This window comes from Lycium ferocissimum, chromosome 4 (assembly GCF_029784015.1).
Source record: "Lycium ferocissimum isolate CSIRO_LF1 chromosome 4, AGI_CSIRO_Lferr_CH_V1, whole genome shotgun sequence".
NCBI lineage: Eukaryota > Viridiplantae > Streptophyta > Magnoliopsida > Solanales > Solanaceae > Lycium > Lycium ferocissimum.
This window is the reverse complement of record NC_081345.1, coordinates 21,584,710-21,608,730: the sequence shown is the minus strand read 5'-3', so window position 1 is coordinate 21,608,730 and position 24,021 is coordinate 21,584,710. Positions and strand designations below refer to the sequence as shown.

At 34.4% G+C, this 24,021-nt stretch overlaps 1 protein-coding gene and 1 pseudogene across 1 annotated transcript; one reads left to right on the top strand and one right to left on the bottom strand.

Annotated features, from left to right (window-relative positions):
- Nucleotides 1–18,127: 18,127 nt before the first annotated feature.
- On the top strand, nt 18,128–20,321 carry LOC132053816 (2-hydroxyisoflavanone dehydratase-like; annotated as a pseudogene).
- A 2,487-nt stretch (nt 20,322–22,808) lies between these two features.
- LOC132054457 (2-hydroxyisoflavanone dehydratase-like) lies at nt 22,809–24,021 on the bottom strand. The gene has a single exon (XM_059446462.1). It carries the CDS (start codon nt 23,917–23,919, stop codon nt 22,951–22,953), a length of 969 nt encoding a protein of 322 aa, XP_059302445.1. The 5' UTR covers nt 23,920–24,021; the 3' UTR covers nt 22,809–22,950.

Sequence of the window (24,021 nt, the reverse complement as noted above, 5' to 3'; positions counted from 1 at the left end):
ATAAGCATTATGCGTTGAAAATCACTTTTAAATGCTAAAGCTGATTTTATAAATAAGTAGTTACATGCTTGTATAAAAGTGATAAAATTGGTAATAAATCATTAATGAGTTTGGCAAAAACTTTTTTACAATAAAAAATGACGCATAATGAAAACAAAATAAAATAATAATTAAAAGTTATGTTTTATGAAGAGCTTTGAAGATTACATAAGATATTACGGATAAATTCGTAAAAACTTAGGGCAAACTAAAAATATTTATAGGTTATTAAAAAAAAAAAAAAAAAAAGTGCTTGTAAGTTTTGCCAATACACCCTCATGCATGTAAATAAGCGGCCGATAGATAATTTATGTCTAACAAGTTTTCCCAAAATAATGCATAAGACGCAATGCCGATGTTGTTTAAATTGCTCCAAGAATATGATTTTGCTATGTTGACGACTTCCCCTAGTATTATAAGGTCTATAAAGGCTAATAATTTTAGTAACATTTAAATGCATAAGATGAGTGTAATCAGTAGTTTCTTAACTTGCTCCAAATAGATTGTCGAAATGTAGTCTACCATGAAATTACGGAGCGATGTAAGTTTTGTAGTGATGATTTTATCACGGAGCGATATCAAAGATAAGTGTTATTGTTATAAAATTTGTAATATTAGACTTTAAGAACTGTATTTCTGAAATTAATGGTAACATGAGCAAAAAGACATCATAAGTGAAAATATATTTATTTGAAATTTGAGCTAAAAGGCATCACAAGTGAAGATATATTTATTCTAAAATAAATCAGCGGACAAAATTATTATTATTTGTTAAAGGTACCATCGATGAAAACCCACTATTATCTTCATAGATAGTCACATCTATTTTGGTAAAAAGGTAAGCAACTAGTGCAAACTTAAATCTATTTCAATTGAGTATGTTCTCTCTAAATAGAGACTTCATTTACTCCATATCGGTTACTTTTAGTTCAACTAATAACAAACTTGTTTTTCTGAAAAGTGTTATCTGCTAACCCTATTGTGTACGGTGAGAACTCGTAAGTTCACCTCGGTTCATCGAAGGATCGCATGGGGTGATTAGCGAAGATTGATCCGAGAAGCCGGAGGGAACGAACCAAACCTGCACGAGGGGAGTCCGAGAAGATAAGTCTGAATTTGAGTTTATCCTTGCGCTGATTTATCTTCGAGAATCACGCCCTCAACGGACGTGATCGATATTTTCGGAGCCATTTGCCCACGTTGAAGTTTGAGTCACTTAGTTAGAATAGGACACTAGCACTATAAAGGCATATGTAACGACCCCATTAGAGGGCATCTTCATCTCATCTCCATCTCTAAGTTATCAACACTTGAAAGAATATCAAAGGCCCGATATCAAAAAAGCTTAGTTACTTTCAAGTTTATATTTCGATCCAAGCAAGGAGAGAAATCCTCCCCCTACTCGGATCTGTGGTTTGCATTCATTACAGAGGCTATCTTCTCTTAATTTTACGTTAATTCTTTACTTTTCGATCATTCGTTTTATCTTGTTGCCAAGCCCGGTTACATATCCTTTAAACCGCGTACAAATTCAATTGTTGCTCTCTTTTGAGGGGAAACACCTATAAACAGAAAATTACTCTTTCATAAGGGTGACACATCTTCAGCCTTATTTTCTTCTTTATTCTATTTTTGTATTTTTCTCTTTTCCTTCTTTCTCTATCAAAATTTTCTAATATTTTAAAAAATTGATTTTCATAGGGAAACAAGAATGAGATCTTGTGACTTACAATGGCGAAGAGATTTTTTCCAAGAGAAATGATGAATCTAGCATCATCCTCACTTACTCAATTTTGATTCGAGATGCCACAAATAAAAACAATATCTGCCACGAAAATCATGGACCCCTTTCTATAACGTATACTAACTACTATTATTTTGTGGCATGTTTTGGACAGGATCTTTTATTTGATTCAAATGAATCGAAGCTTTTGATTGGGAAAATTAAATACCAGTATGCTGATGTTTTACGGAATGCCTTTTATTTCCTAATTCCAACTACGTACTTTTTGGTCATTATCAGGGATAGGAGTTGATAACATGGGTATTATAATAGATTTTGGAACTGACTAGTATTTGGTTTTCATTTTCTTAACCGTAGAGATGCTATAAATCAGATTTGGTCTCCAACAAGATATTTAAAATATCTTCCCGGGAGCATATCTTAAAGATGAAAATAATTTATGATGATAAAGATGTGCAGGTAGTTTGAACTTAATGATGGTTTTCTCCAAGAAAAATAAGGTCAAGCATGATAGAGTAACCATTTAAAAGATGATAATTTCATTTTGCAACTCATGAAATAATACATGTTAAGTTAATTAGGAATAACATATTTGATATGAATATGTTATTTTGATTCTATATATATATATATATATATAATGTATGTATATATCTATAGATATATACATGTTAAGTTATATATATATATATATATATATATATATATATATACACACACACATATATATATAGAAATGACATACATTCGGTGGCGGAGTTAGATTTCATTTATGCAGGGTTCAAAATATAAAAAAGTAAACATACGAATAAGTCTAAGTGAGTTCACATCTATATATATATATATATATATATATATATATATATATATATATATATATATATATATATATATATATATATATATATATAAGTAATTTTAACCTTATAAAAATAGTATTTTTTCCGCCGAGGGGTTCATGCATACATTTATGTTATAATTACTATTCCTTGTCCGAAGTAATATGTGGCGAAGCCACGATACATTTATGTTATAATTACTATTCATTGTCAAATAAAATTTCATAAATTGACAATAATACGTTATATGCGTGAAATATGTATTTTTAATAAGTTTTGAAATAATATGAAGTATTTTATTTAGATATATCATATTTATACTTGAAAGTTATAGAATGAGAATAATTAAGTTAACGACCAATAACTTTTCATAAGTTTGATGATATCTCTTTTGAGAAGAATATATTAATGCTACTTTTGAATTTTCCATATGATATTTAAAAGACACATTTTCAAATGTTGGAGTGTTTTTTTGTGATCAATAATTTATATAAAAAACATGACTTATTGTGGCAACCTTATTTGTTGCTACAAAAGTGACATATTGAGTGGCGACACACGTTGTCGCTGCAGAAGCTAAATTTTTAGTGGCGACTTTTCCCAGGTCGCCACTAATATGTGTCATTAATTCTGAAATTTCATTTCCCGTTAACACTAAAAATCTTGCTCCAAATATTTAGTGGCGACTTGTAAATAGTCGCCACTGAATACTAATGATTTCTCTTATAAGCCAATTAATTTAACTTTAAAATTAAAAGAAAATAAAAGGAAATTATTAATTAAAACAAAAAACGAAACCACATACGCTTATACATAGTTCACTCCTCCATTTCTCTGGAAAATTCTTTTTCTCCATTTCTCTCTGTCATACCACAAAATTTCTTCAAATCTCCCGACTTTCTCTGCTCATACCAAAAAAAGTGAGCCATATTTTGGAGACCCACAAAACCTAATTAGAAATTGTGACTCCATTAGGTATGTTTTTCATTTTGGTCGTATAATTTTTCAGATTTCATCTCCAATTTCTTTAACCCATTTGAAAATCTATATATATAAAGTATATGAAAATATATATATAGTTTTATATGAAAATATGATAGCTGTTCATATATATATATTTTTACTTTTCGTATAGTTCTCGGTTTTATATATCCCATAACTGAAAGTTTCTTTTTGATATTCTAGACCTTTTGATGTTGTTATTGTGATTGCATGTTCATATTACATTGGGTAGCTTGAATTCGGTGATTTCTGCAGATAAAAGAGATTAATTTAGGTTAAATTTATCTGGGTTCTGAAGTATTGAGTACATGTTTTCTTGAAAGATAGATGGGTAAAGCTAATTCAGTGATTTATGCAGAGAAAATAGCTTAATTTAGGTTAAATTTACATTGGTTTTGAAGTATTGGTAGATTTTTTCTTGAAAGAGAGATGGGTAAAGCTAGTTTCGTTGCTACTTTATTTGCTTATTATGAACATTGTTTACTTCAGCCCTAGATACTCTACTCTTTGGACTTTTTGTGTGCGTATATATATATATATATATATATATATATATATATATATATATATATATATATATATATCAATTTTACATGTGGATTGTTAGTGAATTTTACAGGCCTTCCTCCGGAAAGGGAGATTGATTTTGCTATTGATGTATTGCCAGACACCAAGCCTATATCTATTCCACCTTATAAAATGGCTCCCGCAGAGTTGAAAGAGTTGAAGGAACAGTTAAAGGACTTGCTTGAGAAAGGCTTTATTAGGCCTAGTTCTTCCCCGTGGGGAGCACCCGTGTTGTTTGTCTGAAAGAAAGATGGCTCCTTGCGAATGTGCATTGACTATCCATGAATCGAATAAGGTGACGATTAAGAATAAATATCCTCTTCCGAGGATTGATGACTTATTTGACCAATTACAAGGCGTCAAATAGTTTTCAAAGATAGATTTGAGATCGGGTATTATCAAGTGAGAGTTAGGGAGAAAGATATCCTAAGACGACTCTTCCGAACAAGATATGGCCATTTTAAGTTCCCGGTAATGTCATTTGGGCTAACTAATGCACCGGCGTATTTATGAATCGATGAACAATGTGTTCGTGCCCTTCCTAGATTTATTTGTGATTGTATTCATCGACGATATCTTGGTGTATTCTAGGTCCGAAGGCGAACATACGGATCATTTACGTCTTCATCGTCCTTAGAGTTCTTCAAACTCGAGAGTTATTCACCAAATTTTCTAAGTGTGAGTTTTGGTTAAACTCGGTGACATTTCGGGGCACATTGTTTCAGCCGATGGCATTCGGGTAGATAGCCAAAAGATTGAGGTCAGTAAAGACTTGGCCAAGGCCCGCGACTCTACGGAGGTTCATAGTTTTTAGGCTTAGCATGTTATTACGGGAGATTTGTAGAAAGGTTTTTCTCTATTTCGCACCACTTACAAATCGACCCGAAATCAAAGAAAGTTTCAATGGACAATTGCTTGTGAACGTAGTTTCTAAGAACTAAAAGATAGATTAACCCTTCCCGACACTTCCGCAGGGATTGGAAGGTTATGTTGTTTATTGCGATGCTTCGGGCATTGGGTCATTTTGTGTGTTGATGCAACATGGTAAGATTGCGTATGCTTCAAGGCAATTACGGAAACGAGAGAAATTATCCAACCCATGACCTAGAATTTATAGTGATTTCATGCATTAAAGATGTGGAGACATTATTTGTATGGTGTTCCGTGGATGTTTATACGAATCATAAGAGCCCAAAAGTATATCTTCAAACAAAATAGTTGAAGAGCAATGACGATGGTTGGAGTTGCTAAAAGATTATGATGTTGACATCCTGTATCACCCCGGAAAGTCAAATGTTGTGGCTGATGCTCTTAGCCGTAGATCTATAGGAAGTTTGTGTGATGTTCGGCCAGAGAAAAGAGAAATGGCTCGTGAGCTCCAGCAGTTAGCTAGCCTAGGAGTCCGAGTAGTGGACTTAGGTAACCTGGGAGCTACCATTCAGAATTTAGCAGCCTCGTCGCTAGTAGTGGAAGTGAAGGAGTGACAATATAAAGATGTGCTAATGCATTACGAGATACACTCCTCGAAGGAGAAATCATCATTTGAGATCCCTGGGGATAGAGTTCTCCGATGCCGAGGAAGCATTATGTGTTCTGATCGAGGATTACGCCACCAAATATTGAGAGAAGCTTATTGCTCCCGTTATTCCCCGCCCACCCTGGGGCAATGAAAATGTATCATGATCTTAAATCTATATATTGGTGGAATGGGATGAAGAAGGATATAGCGGAATTTGTAACTGAATGTCCCAACTGTCAATAAGTAAAAATCGAGCACCAAAAGCGGGCGGATTAAGAGCTATAGAAAGTTCCAACTTGGAAGTGGGAAGTAATTAACATGGACTTCATTACGGGCTTACCCCGTTCCTCAACGTAAGTATGATTCTATGTGGGTGATGTGGATAGAGAACTCATTTCTTACCGATTAGAACTACACATATGGTACGAGAAGATTATGCAAAGCTTTATGTTAAGAAATGGTGCGACTTCGCGGTGTTCAAAGATTCATTATCTCTAATAGAACTCGATTCTGACGGTAATTTTGAAAGTCCTTCCAAGAGGGTTTGGGGACTCATGTGAGCCTTAGCACGACATTTCATCTGCAAGGTCGGACCCGAACTTACTACACTGTCGAGGATATGCTACGGGCATGTATGATGGATTTTGGAGGTAATTGGGATGATCACTTACCACTTATCAGATTTGCTTATAACAATAGTTATCATTCTAGCATCCAAATGGCACCGTATGAGACTTTATATGGGCAAAAGTGTAGATCCCCAATGGGTGGTTCGAAGTAGGAGAGACTAAATTGATAGGACCGGACTTGGTCGCAAGCCCGTAGAGAAAGTTAAGCTCATACAAGATCGATTATTAGAAGCCTCAAAGTCGTCGGAGAAGTCCTTGCGGATAATCGTCGAAAGGACTTAGAGTTCCAAGTGAAAGATTGGGTATTCTTAAAAGGTGTCGCCAATGAAGGGCATTATGAGGTTTGGCAAAAGGGAAGCTTAGTCCCCACATTGGGCCTTATGAGATTATGCGCAAGGTAGGCAAAGTGGCTTACAAGTTAGATCTACCTCTTGATTTGGAGTCAGTTCACCCAGTCTTTTATGTCTCGATGCTTGGTAAATGTGTTGGAGATCCTACTAGGATCGTACCGGTAAATGATGTTCAGGTGACAGAAAAGTTGACCTATGAAGAGGTACCCATTGACATATTAGATAGGCAAGTACGGAGGCTTAGAAACAAAGGAGTGGTCTCAGTTAAGGTTTTGTGGAGAAACAATAACAGAGAAGAAATGACATGGGAAGCGGAAGAAAATATGAAATCCAAGTACCCGCACTTATTCCAGCCCTCGGAAGAGATCCAAGATGAAACATCAAGATCATGAGGTATGCATGTTTCCTTTTTTATGCATTTGGGTCGTGTGTAGCCAAACCTTATTGCTATGATGTTGTGGCCTGTTAAGGCATTGTTATTATGGGTTCTGTTGTGACAGGATGGTAGTGCCATGTTACAGGGAAAACTCTGGCAAAATTTTTATAGAATCCCCGAGAACCTAACATTCGAGGACGAATGTTCTTAAGGGGGGAGAATATTACACCTCGAAAAATTTTTCGTTGATGCAAAGTGAATAGACTACCAAAGAGCACAAAGTATACAATATTTCAATGAGTAAGGAATAGAATTTGATGACCCTAATTTAGATTGCAAAGACATTTGAAGTAAAAGAAGAAAGTTTGCTAAGGAAGGAAAGGTATACGTTATGTTTCGGGAAAGATTTACAAGCAACACGTTAATGATGACTTAGTGACATTTTGTAGAAGATTTATAACGTCCCTTAGATAGTTAATGAGGTGTTAAACAAGTGTTAAGAAGGTTCCCTGAGGATTGAAGATCAAACGAACGACGGAGATCATTTCAGGAAAAATGGAGTTATATCCATATAACATTATACGGTCCGTATAACACCCAGTAGAGATGGTGTTTGCCTGATGGTGAACCACGACCAATTATACGGGTCGTACAATGTTATACGGACCGTATAAGTGTCCGTGGAAGTCCCGACAGGCTGAGTTAAGTTCAAGTACTTAAATGTGATCCCACTTCACTCATTTCATTTTCCACACTTCTCCATCTCTCTCAAGGTTTCTAGAGAGTTCCATACCCTTCTTCCACAAGAATTTAAGAGATATTAATGATCAACTTCATCAAACCAAGAGAATCAAGTGTAAGAACTCATTAAAGCTCATACAAGACAAGAAATCCAAGTGGAGGTGGAACTAGGGTTTTGCTCAAGTGAAGTGTTTCCACTCAAGGTCCATTCCCACACCATCTAAGGTAAGTTTTATGGTATTTCCATGTTGTTTAAGGTATTGAGAGGGTGAAAGACTTGGATTGTAGAAGGAGATAGAAAATGGGTCTAAAATGTGAGAATAGTGACATTTTTTAGTATTAGCTTGGATTGAGTCATGAATCTTGATATGTTGTGATTATGATTATGTTATGAATGACATTAAGAACATGGGATAAACATTGTATATGGGTGAACGTAATAGCGTGCTATGACCATGGATATGGGTGATTTGAAGTGAATTGAGAAATATGGATAATGTAGGTGAATAAAGACTATTGTTATGATGTTGTGAATATTATTATTGATGTTTAGGAGTTGAGATGTGATATGGGGGAAGTTGTATAAATAAAGGAGATGCTACCCAATTTTCTCTAGCTTTAGTCAAGTATGCTAAGCTATCGATTTTCTAATGTTAGTATAACTCTAATGAAGGTAGAAACATGAGCATTGAAGGAGAACGTTCAAGCGATAGAATAGTTGAACGAAAAGGTATGTAAAACCAACCCTTCTTTCAATAAGGCATGGTTCTTTGGCCATATATCTATTCTTTCATGAGCCTATGATGTCCTCTAAATGATTCTATCTCTAAAGCTACTAAAACGCACGATTCTCGTTGTGTTGCAATTCTATGAAATTCCTTATATGATGAGTGATCCTCTAAGGATAGATGTAATAAAACGATGATAGTAATGATATCAAAGATGCTTATGAGCTCTTATGTATATATGTTATGTATGACTATTATGTAACCCCGAGCTTATATGGGTGGGTATGACATGTAAATGCAGATGGGTACGGGTAACCCGAGCCTTGGTAGGGCCGGTATGTATATCACAAGCCTTGCCATGGCCGGGTATGTGAAACACCGATCCTTTATGATTGGGTATGCTATGAATATGAATATGAATATGAATACGATTATGAATATGAATATGGGTATGAAAATGTAACTGAGTACGGATACGAATACGGATACGGATATGGATGTATGTACACAATCACGCACTAGAAATGGAAGGTCTCTATGAAAAGCAAGTAAGTGTTTATGACGATGGTTCTACTACCTCCCATCTTATGCTACTCCTTATGTTGTTTATTATGATTCTATAATGATGTTGATCATGCTTTACATACTCAGTACATTCTTCGTGCGACGTCCTTTATTTGTGGATGCTGCGTCATGCTGTGGGTGGCCTGGGAGACAGGCTTGATCCATAGCTTTATTACTCAGGGACTACGTAGCGGAGCTCCATTTCATTCGGAGCTACAGCTTTTTGGTATCTATTCTTTTGTGTACATACTTATGGGCATGGCGGGGTCCTGTCCCGCCTATATGATATGACATACTCTCCTTAGAGGCTCTGTAGACATGTGTATATGGTTAGATGTATTTGGCCTTGTCCGCCTATATTTTGAATATCATTTTATTAGATTCGCCGGCTTATGTACATTGTTGCGGGCATAGTTGTTGATGGTGATATAAATGTATTGTTGCCCGATGGAAATAGTATGATTGATGGATAGAAAGCATGATTTAGCTATGTGGCTCATCTAGATGTAAATGTGTATGCACGTTAAGGGGTGCCCGGGTGGGGTAGCACCGGGTACTCATCATGGCCCTCCGGTCGGGTCGTGATATGTAACTACTAAACTCTTCTGCTGATTTATGTATATAGCTAAGTTTTGTCATAAACAGGATTAATCCACCAAGTTCTTAAATAATATAATATTCTTATGCTCCTTTATGCATATAACTGTGATTAAATCTAAGTCTGTTATGGAATGTGCTACTTTAGAACTTTAGGGAAGAAATCAATATTTGTTTTTCATTGCATTAGATAATATGAACTAACTAATGATGAAAATGCAGACATTGATAGCCTGATCAAAATGCAGAAAGATAGTAAACACTTTATCAATAGAGTCAGTAGAGTTCATACTTTACAAAATGCTAATAATTGTGTGATATTATTTTCTCTTTTGGTTTTGAAATTACAGTACATATTATGGAATAAAGCAATTGACACTGAACTTTTTACATGTTTGAGCTCTGGTATTACCGTTCTCTATAAGATGCTTATTTTATCATTTAATTTCTTGAAGCAAGTCAACCATCAAGAATTCAAGCATTTATGATTTGACTATTCTTATATAGTAATCACAACTATTCTTCTTATAATGAGAATGCACCTCTCATTTGAAGTATGTTTTAGTTATGAATATATTAATTTATGTTTTAGTTATAAATTTATTAATTTTTAAATGTTCATATGGACTCATTCATACTGATGCATCTTTGTATCGTATCCTTTTCCACTGTTTATCATTATGAAAAATCTAATTAATTAATCTATTCCTTTTTTGTTAAATAATTGGAATGGATGGAAGTTGGTTGAATACAGTCAAACCTCTCTATAACATCATCCACATATAACAACACCTCTCTATAGTAGCTAAGATTTTTCGGAACCAATTTTTTATGTTATATTTTACTTCTCTATAACAACATTTTACTTATAACAACAACAACCAACTTTATAACAATACGCTCTTTGTAAAATTACCTCCAATATAACAGCTATCTGATTTTTTTGGTAATATAACAATTAACCATCTTTATAAAAATAGAACAAGAGAATATGGAAGCCGAAGACGACAATGAAAGTGCTGATGAAGAACCTCAACCTATTGTTACTTGGACCGAGTTAGAAAATGCAACGGTTCAACTCTTAGATTCTCTTCAAGGGAAAGCAATTGGATACTCATTTGCTGAAAGTTTGGATGCAAATCTTCATAAATTCAAGCATTATATCACACTAAAAGATTGGATTCTATGAAACAAGCTCTAATTATGAATTCCTTCTATCAATCTTTAAAGAATTTAATTTTCAACTACTGTAGATTTAAAATGTGTGCCTTAGAGCTTAAAACTTTATACAGTCAGTTTTGGGATTTATTGAAATTGTACTAACTTTCTTTAATGTTTAGTTAGTGAAGTATTCATATCTTTGAAATTTAAAATTTAAATAATTTGTTATTTTTTACAACATTAAAACTAAAAAATAAATAGATTTTATGCATCTTTTTGCCTATAACTGCCAACTACTATTTTAATGACAAATGTTGTTATAGGTGTATAACAGCAATTCTCTATAACAGCCGAGTTCGAACCCAACGATGCTGTTATAGAGAAGTTTGACTGTATTAGGAATAGAGTTGACCAAAGGTATAGAGATGGAGTAGAAGTTTCTTAATTGGGCATTCAGTCAACACGGGGTGAGCACTATTATTCGATGTCCTTGTAAAGGGTGTATGAACACCGTGTTCAAGCTAAGAATTGATGTAAAGAGGAAACTTGTTGAAGAAGGGCTTCTGGGATTCTTATAAAGTATGAGACTTGCATGGAGATGTGTTTGTTAGAGTTGAAAGTTCTAATGTCACATGTAGTGATGAAGTAGAAGATGATAGCATTGAAGAGGATGATATTACTAAAATGATTCACGATGCTTGTGGATATACAAATGTGGAGGATAATACTATTTTTTCGGAGGGAAATGAAGAGCCAAATGTGCATGCAACAAAGTTCTAAAAATTGTTAGAAGACTCTCAGACAGAACTTTATCCTAGTTGCACAAAAGTCTCAAAGTTGTCTTTTGTTGTTAAGTTACTTCACTTGAAGTGCCTTAATCATTGGAGCAACAAATCGATGGATGAGTTGTCGAGCTTCTTTAAAGAAGTTTTTCTCGAGGGGTCATTTGTACCCAAATCTTTTTATGAAAGTACTTTGTGACCTAGGCTTGGGGTACACCAAAATAGATGCATGTCAGAATGATTGTTTTCTATATTGGCGCCATTATGTCAATGCTCAATCATGTCCTAAGTGTGGTAAGTTCAGATGGAAGTCAGAAGAACACAAAGGCAAGAAAGTAGCTCACAAAGTATTGCGACATTTTCCAATCAAACCAAGGCTTCAAAGATTATACATGGCGAGATAAAAGCTGCTGCTGATAGTTAACTTGTTTTGTGGCGACCATGTTGCCACTAAAGGTTTTATTTCAGTGGCGACTAGGCCAATATCAGTGTTGTAAGATATTTTTTTGTTACATGCTTGCTTACCTTTTGTGGCGATATATATCGCCACAATGCCAACTTATTGTGGTGACTTCCGGTTGTCGTCACAAATAACCTTTATTTATAAAAGTATTACCAACGATGGGAAAGTCGGTGCAGTGCAACTTATGAGGCTTTTGTGGCGACTTTTGTCGCCACAATAAGGCAGATTTCTTGGTTTATAAACCTTATAGATTTTTTGGTAGTTAGTGAACCAATAATTGTTCAATTTTGTGACTAATTGATGAAATTATCAGTTCAAAGGTTGGTCTCATGTCTTTTCAAGTAAGGCAATGTTCCTTTATGAAGACGTCTATCTCAAAATATTATATTCATTCATGAAAGTTGTCATTGGTTATATATGTTACTTCATGAAAGAGCCCTTAAAAGGTTGTAACTCTTTGTGTTAAAATGTAGATACTGGAAGAAAATGCTTTATAGAGACATGTACAAATGTTTATTAACAAACTGTGGTGGTCTATTTACTACGAAGATCAATTATTGAATTCATAAGCACTCCACCTTATGGTTTGTATGGATATGCTTCAAGTAGAGCATCAACGAAGCAGATTGTGTGTTAATTTCACAATGAATTATAATTTATCATCGCAATTGCTAGAATAGAAGCGAAATTATTGAGAAATATATGTTGAACATGTAAAATAAAATTGTAGCCGCATTAACGTCAACGTTCCTTTCTTTTACGACAACATGTCACCATTCTTTTATAATGGATAGTTTAGACTTATTAGTCTGCTCTAAGCCTATATTACATAATTAGTTATAAATGATGTCATGACAATTATGTATATTAGTTTTGTAAAAATTTAGTCGACCGTGTATGAAAATACTTCCTAGAGATGCTATCAAATAATATCTAATGAAATGGGGTTGAAAACCTTAACTACAAATATTTTAGTAAAGTGAACCAACGTTGAGTTATCAAAAGTAACAATAAAGATTCAATATATATATGTCAAAACAATGCACTAATGTCGTTTTATAAGCGTTGATAAATATCAAAATTATGTCTCATCCTAGGATGATCAGTGCTCATTGTTATAGAATGCTATTCCAGGTATCTCCTATTGTTCTAAAGGCTCTTAATGAATATGTTAAATAGGTACATAATGACTTTCTTTTACCAATATGAATACGTGAGTGATGTTATTTTAGAGCCAGAGTTGTTTGCTCTGGTATGTTTAATGACTTAGAATTAACTCACTACCTTTAACTGCTTGAGCAAATCAGTATCTTAAAGTGGCTGAATGATATATTATGTGTGTGATATTTTCAAATTAGGCACATCGGCGTTATAATTCAATTCTAAATAATACCAATAACTTAAAATATGTTACACTACTAGAAAGACTAAATCTACGACATATTTCTTATTATGTTTGATGTTAATTAGGAGTAATATTTCAAATTAGTGCGATAGTGTTATATAGTTTGTAATATTAAAGATAAATACTTGTATTTTTGAAATAGTGCCATGAGGGAAAAGGTGTCGTAAGTGAAAATAGATTAATTAAAACAAAAAAATCCAGTAAAAAGTGTACCATGAGTGAAAATAATTTATAATTATTTTTTAAGATACCACCAATGAAAACCCACCGTTATCTAATTCAGGTGGTTGCATTTGTTCTGGTAAAAGGTATATAACCTTTAGAACAAGTGCGATCTTATATAATCTATTTCAACGGAATGTATTCTTCCTCTTTTCCTTCCTTGTCTGTCAAAATTTTGTAACTGTTATTACAGATGCCAAAATTTGCACGGTCGTTTACAGAATGCCAAAAGTTGTGCTATGTATATGATACTACGAGATCTTCACGGGTTGTGCTATATACACATATCTCAAAAGAAATAAAAAATTTAAGATAAATTAATTTCTACTTAAAAAAAAGATTATTAATTGCATTTCAAATCCGAAGAACTACTTTTACATAGATCAAGAAATTAAAATGCTCAGCATAATATGGAGAGATACTGTCACAATGAACTATTTCACATTACACGTGATCAACTAGACAACTACGCACCAATCCATGATATTTGATTCTTGTTTGATTGACACATAGAATAAAATTTCAATAAAATTTCACCTAATGCATGGATTTTTAGCCCCATATTTTTGTTTATTATCGGGTTAAAAGTCAATTCTGGGACTCGCCCCGCTGCTCGCCTTGGGACGGGGCGCTGGCAAAACGTCCGGAGGCTCTCGTGCGAGGCTTAGTTCCTGTAAGGCTTACGCTCTAAGCGCCAGATTGTACACCATAAACTCGCCTAACACTCAACGCTTGGGGCTCACCTAACAGTTCTTACACAAATTATATGTTGAATTCCTTAATTAAAATCGTTGACCCTCATAATTCTTTAACAAATGAATGGTACTTAATAGTTTTTCATCTATACAAATAAGAAGATTGGGTGTAACTTAAATAAGAAGTCGTGTATTGCATATTTACTATTTGAGAACATCATGAGGGTGAATATCACTTAATATTTCTTTAAAAAATACATAGGCGAATTTTACATTTTCATTTGTCATTGGTCTTTTGCCCTATGTATCAAAATTATCATATTTTATTATTTCGCTATTTGAAAGTAATTTTATTTTTATTCATGATGGAGTTACGTTTTAATTATAATACTGATCAAGTTTATAGATTAATTGCTTATAGGGAGATAAAATGAATAGTATGATAGTAATATTGTTTTAAGAAATTGTGATTTTTTCGTTGTTTGAAAGTTAAGATGTTAGAGTTGATTAGCATTTCATAATAGCTTTCATTTCATTGTATTGTTTATACTTGTAAAATTATGTTATATATAATTACAAGTTGTAAGTGGCGTTTTTGATTAGGTTTTTGTGAGGATCAAGCATATTTACATTTTTCTTTTATTTTTATGTAGTTTTACCTATTTAAATTTTTTTATTGTAATTATATTATTTTATGAAATACTAAAAATTAAATATCCATAGGGCTTACGCCCCGTGCCTCGGGGCTTACGCCTCGCCGAGGCATATGTAAAACGCCCCGTCTTACACCCGGTCTTTTAAAACACTGGTTAGCATGCATGGCGAAACTATATTTGGTGGATATATCCGTTTGAAGGCACGCTTACCAATGTGACATTCTTCGATGGATAATATTTACTAATGCTGATAATATATCTGTCTAATGTTTTTATTGTTGAATTCTTTCGGCGGATTACATTACCTATAATCAATCATACCACAAAATACACTACTAAAAAATCCTGATTTACCTAGGGAGTTTACCGATGGACGTTTATCGGTAACTAGGATTTACCGAGGGACGCCATCGGTACTAGGCTTGTGGGTAATTTGACCCTTGGTAAATAATACCGAGGGACACTCTCGACAAATACCGATGGAGACCCTCACACATCCCCGGCACTTCCTTCCCTCATATTCAAGCAAAATTAAATATACCGAGGGACGACCTTAAAATATATATATATATATATATATATATATATATATATATATATATATATATATATATAAAAATATATATAATATTGATACATTATTTACCGAGGGACTTAATCGGTATATTATCGTTAATCAAATTAAAATTTTAAATTCACCGAGGGACAACCCTTGATAAATATAAATATTTAACAATTATATTTTTTCATTTTACTGAGGAATGTCCATTGGTAAGCTAAATAAAAAGCACTTTGATATTTGAAAAATAACGAGGGACGTCCCTCGGTAACCTAAAAATCTGAGATTTGCAATTACACTTGTCACCGAGGGACTCTATCGGTAAGTCCCTCAGTATTTCTGGTATTATTTTAGCAAGCAGTGCCTATTTTTTACTGCACCACCTGCTATAAAAAAGATTTCAATAGTTGATTCAATAGAAACAGAAACACAACTAATAATAGCCATCAAAACAATAATAAAAATACTCTGAAACAATTCAAACATTAAAATTAAGCCAACAAACAACGTATGAATCCAACCAACTTCGACGTTATGCAAACATATATCAAAAGCATCCCACTAGACTTCAAACAATCCAAAATAACATAAGTTAGAACAAAAATAATAATGGACACCTACCTAATACTCCATTTCAGCCTCTCCATGCTCTCTATCCTCCTGATCCCCGTCATCTCCATGATCCTGATCCTCCTCACCCTCTACATCCTCTCCATCATCATGATGAGGGCTCGGGGGCAGAGAATGGGGAAACTTGATGAAGTTACACACTTGGCCCTTGAGTTCTTTGACATCTGACTCAAGATTTATCCTACGTCGCTCCTCATAATTCCTAGCAAGTTCCTGAAGTTCGTGTCGCATCTCCTTAAGCTTCTCATTTGACACAGTGGCAGAACTTCCTATACGTTGCAATCCACATTGGAGGCGGTGAAAGTTCTTCTCGGAGCAAAGGTCGTACGCTCTTCCCTTATTCACGCCGCCGACCACGTCCAACCAACAGGCGATAGTTTGTTCCTCCGATGACATGATTGTATTGCCTTGATCATTAGTCGAATGACTTCTAATGAGCTCGTCCACCGCTTGATTATACCGATTCTACATAAAAAGTAAAATTTAGTATATAAACAAATGGTATAAAAGAAATTCTGAAAAGGGCAAACAAAAAAGACAAGATAACTTCATTTTACTTTAGTAGCTTTTTAGCAAGCTGCCCAACCGATGTCCGGAATAAAGCCAACACCGGTTTATGTTCATTGTTCATGACCATGAGATTCACACCAATACCAATTTCTTGAATCTTCCTCGTTAATCAAATGGAAAATGCTCTTGCATATAACATGTTAAGTTACCGAAGATAATGTTTTACAACTCTCCTTAGCCAATACATAAATAATAATGTGATAGGTAAGATTAACCTCTACTTTTCTCTGTTACGGGTCTAGCAACAACAAACTACTACAGTATAACATTATAGCAGTAGACAGATATCAGTAAAAATACTCAAATTGCCTTGTATCTAACTGCTAATGTATGAGACTTTTAAGGAAGTTCTGATTTTACAAGCCTGAATGCAGTGGTCTCCATTTGTTAGTGAATAAAATTTTAACTTAACAAAAGATATTTTATATATTTGTTAAGACAAAAGTGAGATTGTTTTAATAAAAGATGAATTTATCATAAAATAGTGAAAATAAAATTTTGTTTGGAAATGTCAAATCAAATTATCTCCAAACAAAACAAGAATCACTAAACTTATACATTTTTTTTTTCATAATATTGTTTTCTGAAAATAACTAAGGCCTTATTTGTTTTTATTAAGATTAATACGTCAGAATCTGAATGCACATCTGAATATTAAGATATGCATTAAGAATTATATGTCTGAATCTAAATACACATATGAATATTAAGATGTTGTGTTAAGGTTTGAATGCTACATTATTAAGAGTTAAAACTGTTTGCTCTACGACGTATGAATGTGTAAAATATGTCTTTATTTTATAAAAAATAGTATGAAATTTAATACAATACAAAATCTAATATGTTATCAATAAAATATTTTTCAAAATATTATATGAAGGTCGGTGGTGGAAATGACTGGAGGTGGTGTTATGGGTGTCAATTGAAGATGGTGTCGGCTAATGGTGGTATGGTCGGTAGTAGCTAGTGGTAATGAATGCTGGTAGTAGAAGTTGATGGTAGTAGTTGGTGGTGGCGATTGATAGTGATAGTTAATAATGTTGGTAAATGATGACGGTAATTGATGATATATAGTGGTGAATGATGACGGCGATTGACGATATATAGTGGTGATTGATTGTGGTGATTGCAGGCAGGCATGAACGATGATTGTTGTAAAAATGGTGGTTGGTAGTGATGATTGTAAATAGTGACTAGTGGCATTGTACGTTGATTGTAGTAATTGACAATGACGGTGGCTGTGGGTACTGATAGTTAATAATGGTGGGCGATGACAATAATTGATAATGATGGGGGATGCCATAGCGGTAACGATAATTAAATGGAGGAAGTGGTGAACTGCTATCTTTATAGAAATTTTTTAATCAACATGTTAATGATATTAAGACTTTGTTACAGATCTTTGATAATCATTCAGACTCATTAAGTAGTTGTAACATAATAGAATATCACAAATACAATTTCACTTATTGTAATTATTGACATATAGGCTAATCAATCAATAATATTTCTTAAAGATACCACTAATGTACTGCTACTTAGTGTAATTATTAATTTATAAGCTAATCAATCAGTAATATTACTTAAGAATACCACTAATATACTTCTACTTACTGGAATTATTATGTAATAGACTTATCATTCACTAACATTACTTAACAATACCTCTAATACAATGCACTTTAACCGTTGTCAATTTATAAGCTATTTAACCGTTGTCAATTTATAAGCTAAATAATCATTAACTTTTATTATTCAGGATGCCACTAAAAACACTTCTATTTATACTATCACTTTTTAAACTTATCACTTATAACATTCTTTAGAGTGCTATCACTATACACTTTTACGCAGTATAATAAATAAGTGGTACTACTTAATTTTCTCAGGATAAGTCTAGAAAGGTAATATAAATGAAAAAAGGAAAAAAAAAAAAACTTTAAACAATTACCAAGGGACTTACCAATTGACACCATCGCTATTTTTTTTAAAATATATAAAATAATTATTTATTAAATACTCAAATTTACATATTTAATTTACCGAGAGACGTCCCTGATACTTTAAAAAAGAAAATAATTAAATCTACTTTATCGAGAGACTCCCTCAGTACATTTTACTTAATTTTCATTTATTTTATATTAATATACTGATGGTGTCCCTCGGTACAGGAAAACAGAAATTCAGAAATTTATATTTATATTATCGAGGGTCTCTCTCAAAAATTTTAATTTGTTTTTTATATGTACCGAGAGAGTCCCTCGGTATAGTCAATTAAATGTTGACTTAAAAAAAAGTAGTATAATTTACCGAGGGATGTCCCTCGGTATCTTTAAAAAATAGTTAAAAATTAAAATATTTGAATTTTCCGAGGGCCGCCGTGGCAAAGTCCCTCGGAATAGCGACATGAAATTTGTCCCTCGGTAAGCCCACGTAGATAAATAGCTTGTTTTTGGTAGTGATATACTTCTATCGTTTTGTCCTATTCTTTTTTCAACTAGTTTCTAGTCTAGCTTAATAAACGACACCCCTCATCTTATTTTTGGCAGGAGGCTCGAACTACTAGAGCAAGCAATAATGTAATCGCAAAAATATCTCAAGCAGGCCTCTTCAGTTTATTTAGTTTATTATTTATTGTAAAAAATGCTTTCTCATTTTCCAAAGACACCACCATCTCGCTTGTTGTCTCGGCTAGGCTCTATCTTCCAAAGGACACCACTTCTGACCAAAAACTTCCCATATTAATATATTATCACGGCGGAGGACTAGTTATCGAATCCGCTTTCTTCAACTGAACTCACTGTTACGTGATCCTCTTGGCTTCTAAATTAAACGCCATTGTCATCTCCGTAGACCATAGGTTAGCCCCAGGGAATGACGTGCCAACAATCTACGAAGATTGTTGGACTGCACTTCAGTGGGTCACGTCCCACGCTAATAAATACCCCACTACCACTCTTACCAATTATGACCCGTGGTTAAGAACCTATGGAGATTTTGGTAAATTCTTCTTAGTTGGGTACAGTGCTGGCGTCAATATAGTTTTTACCATGACAATGAGGGCTGGTGGAGAAAGTTTAAATTGGGGCGTGGAAATATGTTCTTGCTTTCCCTTACTTCTTGATCGAAAAAATCAATCGGGAGGGTATACCTTACAAGATTTGGATCAACATTTGTCCAGCATTAGAATCAGGATTGTCTCCCATTGATAGCACAATGATTAATCCACTTGCTAAAAATGCTCGTAGTTTATCAGGGTTAGGTTGCTCAAGACTTTTGGTATGTATAGCGGAGAAGGATGAATACATTTCCAGAGAAAATTTTATTGAATTTGTTGAAGGTGTGAAGAAAGGCGGGTGGAAAGGAGAATTGGAGGTCATTGAACTTGAAAAAGTAGGTCATTCGTTCCAGATATACAAACCTGAAACTGAGAAAGCTAAAGATATGATGATGCATTATGCTTCTTTCATTCAGAACAAGTGATCAGAACAAAAATAAAATTGCTATTGAGCATATTGCAATAGCTAGCCACTGCCCTTTTTTCTCTTCAGATTGTTTGAAAATAAATTACAAGGTGCATGTTGTGTTATCTATATGAGTTTTAGCAGGATATTTAGGTGCATTGTTATTTGTGACCAAGTTCACAATGCGTATGCATGCCATTATTTACTAGGTGTGATCAGTTTAGAAGTCTCTTTTGTCGTCACCTAAAGAAACTCGGGTGAGAGTGGAGTAATTCATATATATTATTAATGTATTGAGTGTGTTCCAATTTCCATGTTTACCTCCATAATATTTCTTCAAGAGCCTAGCTAGCTTAAATATCAACACATATTTTCTTTATCTGAATTTCACCTATATATGAACAGGGTAGAGCCACATAGGGCCGAGGGGTATCCGAAACCCCTTCGCCGGAAAAAAAAAACACTATTTATACATGGTTATAATTATTTTTATGTATATATAGTAGATATTGAACCCCTATTAGAGGTTGTGCATTCACCAAACAATGTATGAAGGGATCTGGTTATCTACTAGTTCGCTGAGACAGTGCAGTAAGAAAATAACACAAGACTTTTACGTGGAAAACTCCTTGCGCAAGAGATTAAAAATCACGACCTACCACGTAAGATTTCAACTCCACTAACACCAAGCAACTTCAGATTACAACTCTTGCAGCCTAGGAATTAACTCACATAACCCCTCAACCCTTACAATACACCCTATTGTAAGTAACTCTTGACTACCTCTAGCCAAGCGAACTAATACACCTAGACTAACGCTAGCCTAGTGTACCACTCAAAAGCTTAAGTAGGTAAACCGCCTACAAACAACTTCTGAGAATTCAAACTAATACACCTAGACTAACTCTAGTCTAGTGTACCACTCAAAAGCTTAAGTAGGTAAACCGCTTAGAAACGACTTCTGAGAATTCAACTAATACACCTAGACTAATTGTAGCCTAATGTACCACTCAAAAGCTATAAACAACTTCTGAGAATTCAAAATACCTACAAACAGCTTCTTAAAAGAGAAGAGTAGGTTCACAATTTATAGAACAAAAGACAATGACTCAAACAAACCTAAAGACTTAAAATATCTTCAGTTATGAGAACTGGCCCTTCTATTTGTTGGAGCTTTGCTCTTGAGAGCACCTCAAGAGGTAGAGACTTGCACTTAGGATATGAGCAATTTGATTGTGCAAGAATGAGTCTTCACTTTCGAGCATGATGTTGTATATGTAGAGGGAGAGAGTTAAGGTGATAGCCCATAAACTTTGGACCATTGGTTAAGCCCTTTCTGATGTCTTGTTGCACTTCCGCATCTTTGCTAACGGTTTCCAAGACATTTGTAGAGTTCTATTTGTAGAGTTGACTTTTCAACCATCGGGGACCTAGTCCTCATCTGTTCTTAAACGGCCGCAATAACTCTTTTGCTATCTTGCTACACCGCCGCAATGTCGTAGTTTTCTGATTGTCATGATTGACCAAGCAATAGCTTGGGGACCTGATCTCATCTGGTCCCTCTGAAGACATATCTAGTCTGCAATATTAGTAGCTTTATAGCTATACAGTTGACCAAGCAATAGCTGGGGACCTGATCTCATCTGGTCCTTCTGAAAACATATCTGGTCCTTCATATATGAACATATCCTGTTGGGAACCTGATCTCATCTGGTCTCTCTGAACACATACTGGTCCTTCATATATGAACATATCCTGCAGCTTGTGTAGTGTGACTAATTGCATCTGATTCTTCAAGGAGCATGCCAACATAACAGTATATGAGGTATCAAGAGGTTGACAAAATTCAACAAGTGAACCAGATCATATCTGGTTCCTTAAGGTTTGTCAAACCATCAAAACATAAGGTATCATAACTCATCAATTTCCCCCTTTTTGACGATGACAAAAAAACGTACTTTGTATTCCCCCCTAAGGACCAGATTTCTCACTTCTTCCCCCTGAAGCTCAAACACATAGTTGCATTCTGGTTCCTTGAGTGGAGTTTGTCAAATCATCAAAGCATAAAGTATCATAGCTCATCAACCCGCTTTAACTTCTTCGTATGTTTACTTTTTTATAATTTAAACCCTCTTATTGAAAATCCTGGCTTCGCCACTGTCTATGAACCAAGGTATTTGGTACACATACTACTGCATATTCTGATTTCTCAAAGGTGATAAAGAACATAAATTATCGGAGTTCATACGTAAATTATATGGAATGATACAATTGCTTGTATTGGGTGTAAAAACTGATATTTCTTCTTTACAAGATTAAGTCCACCTCCACCAATGGCCCATCTACTCTCTGGTTGTACGCTTCGAGTCGTAGAATGAGTGTTAGTAACAAGTCAATTCTAACTTAGTAACAAGTCAATTCTAACTTATTGATTTTGTGACATCGTTTGTGGTCAATCAGAATGGCATGGCATGAATTTTAGATTAAAATCTTTTAGATTTAGATATAATGGAAACACAAGCAAAATTTTAGATTTACTGATAGAGTCTTAGATTTACACAAAAGAAATCCATTTATTCCCAAAAAGAGGTAGTATTTCATTTTATTTCCTCACTAGCTACTTATGAATACATAAACACGGTTGTGCTTCACTGTTTGATGAAGGCTTCACTGTTGATGAACTTAGCAATACGCTTTATCAAATCTTTGGCTTTGTCACCCTCAGGATTCAATATTTGAAAGCAATGACCTTCTCCTTCAACATCAACCACCTCTACTAATTTCCCATTTTTCTCCACAGCTTCTGCATAGTGTATTCCCAAATTTCTCAACTCATCTTTCTCGGCCACACACACTAACATCTTCGAACAACCTAACTCTGTCAATCTTGGAGCTTTTTCAACTAAAGGATTAATCTTTGGATCATCAATTCCATTCTCAGCTGATGGATTTACAAACATCCAAATCTTACTTAACAAACCATCTCTCCTATTTTGGCTCGATGATAGAAAGTATGGAAAAGAAAGAATCCCACCCAAGATTTTAACTTTACCATTCAAACACTCAATACCAGCTCTCAGTGCCAGGTGATGAGCTATATTACCTCCAGCACTATCGCCACCAACGAAGACTTTATTGAAATCTCCATGGTCAATCAACCATGGTTCTTTTTTTATTCTCGGATTTTCAAGAACATGAGAAGCGACCCATTGAAGCGCTGTCCAAGAATCTTCGTAAATTGTAGACAAAGGATGTTCTGGAGCTAGATTGTACTCTATAGAGAGGATAATAGCATTAGATTCAGAACTTAAGAGGTTAAGGTAACGTTGAGCGAGGAAAGAGAAAGTGGAGCCTACACAAAAGCCGCCACCGTGATAATAAACTAAGATAGGGAGCTTTTGTTTAGTATTAGCTGTGGTGCTTGAGAGCTTTGGGATATAGATTCTTGCTTTGAGGTATGATGAAATGGTGATATCTTTGGAGGAAACATCGGTGTCTGAGTCTTCCAGTGATGGCGGAACGTGAGATGGACGGTAAATACGTTCAACCTGGCCATCTTTGTAGACTCGGATGACCGGAGAAAGATCAATTACCACTTCATTATCATCGGAATCCATAAATTTACTGATTTTATATGATGAATTTTGACTTGTAGGTAACAACTCACTAAGAAAATGTGATCGCAAAATACAGTTTTTCTTCAGTTTCTTTATAACCTT

Excerpts from the sequence above, each read along its gene's own strand:
- LOC132054457 (XM_059446462.1), bottom strand. The coding sequence starts at position 23,919 with ATGGATTCCGATGATAATGAAGTGGTAATTGATCTTTCTCCGGTCATC.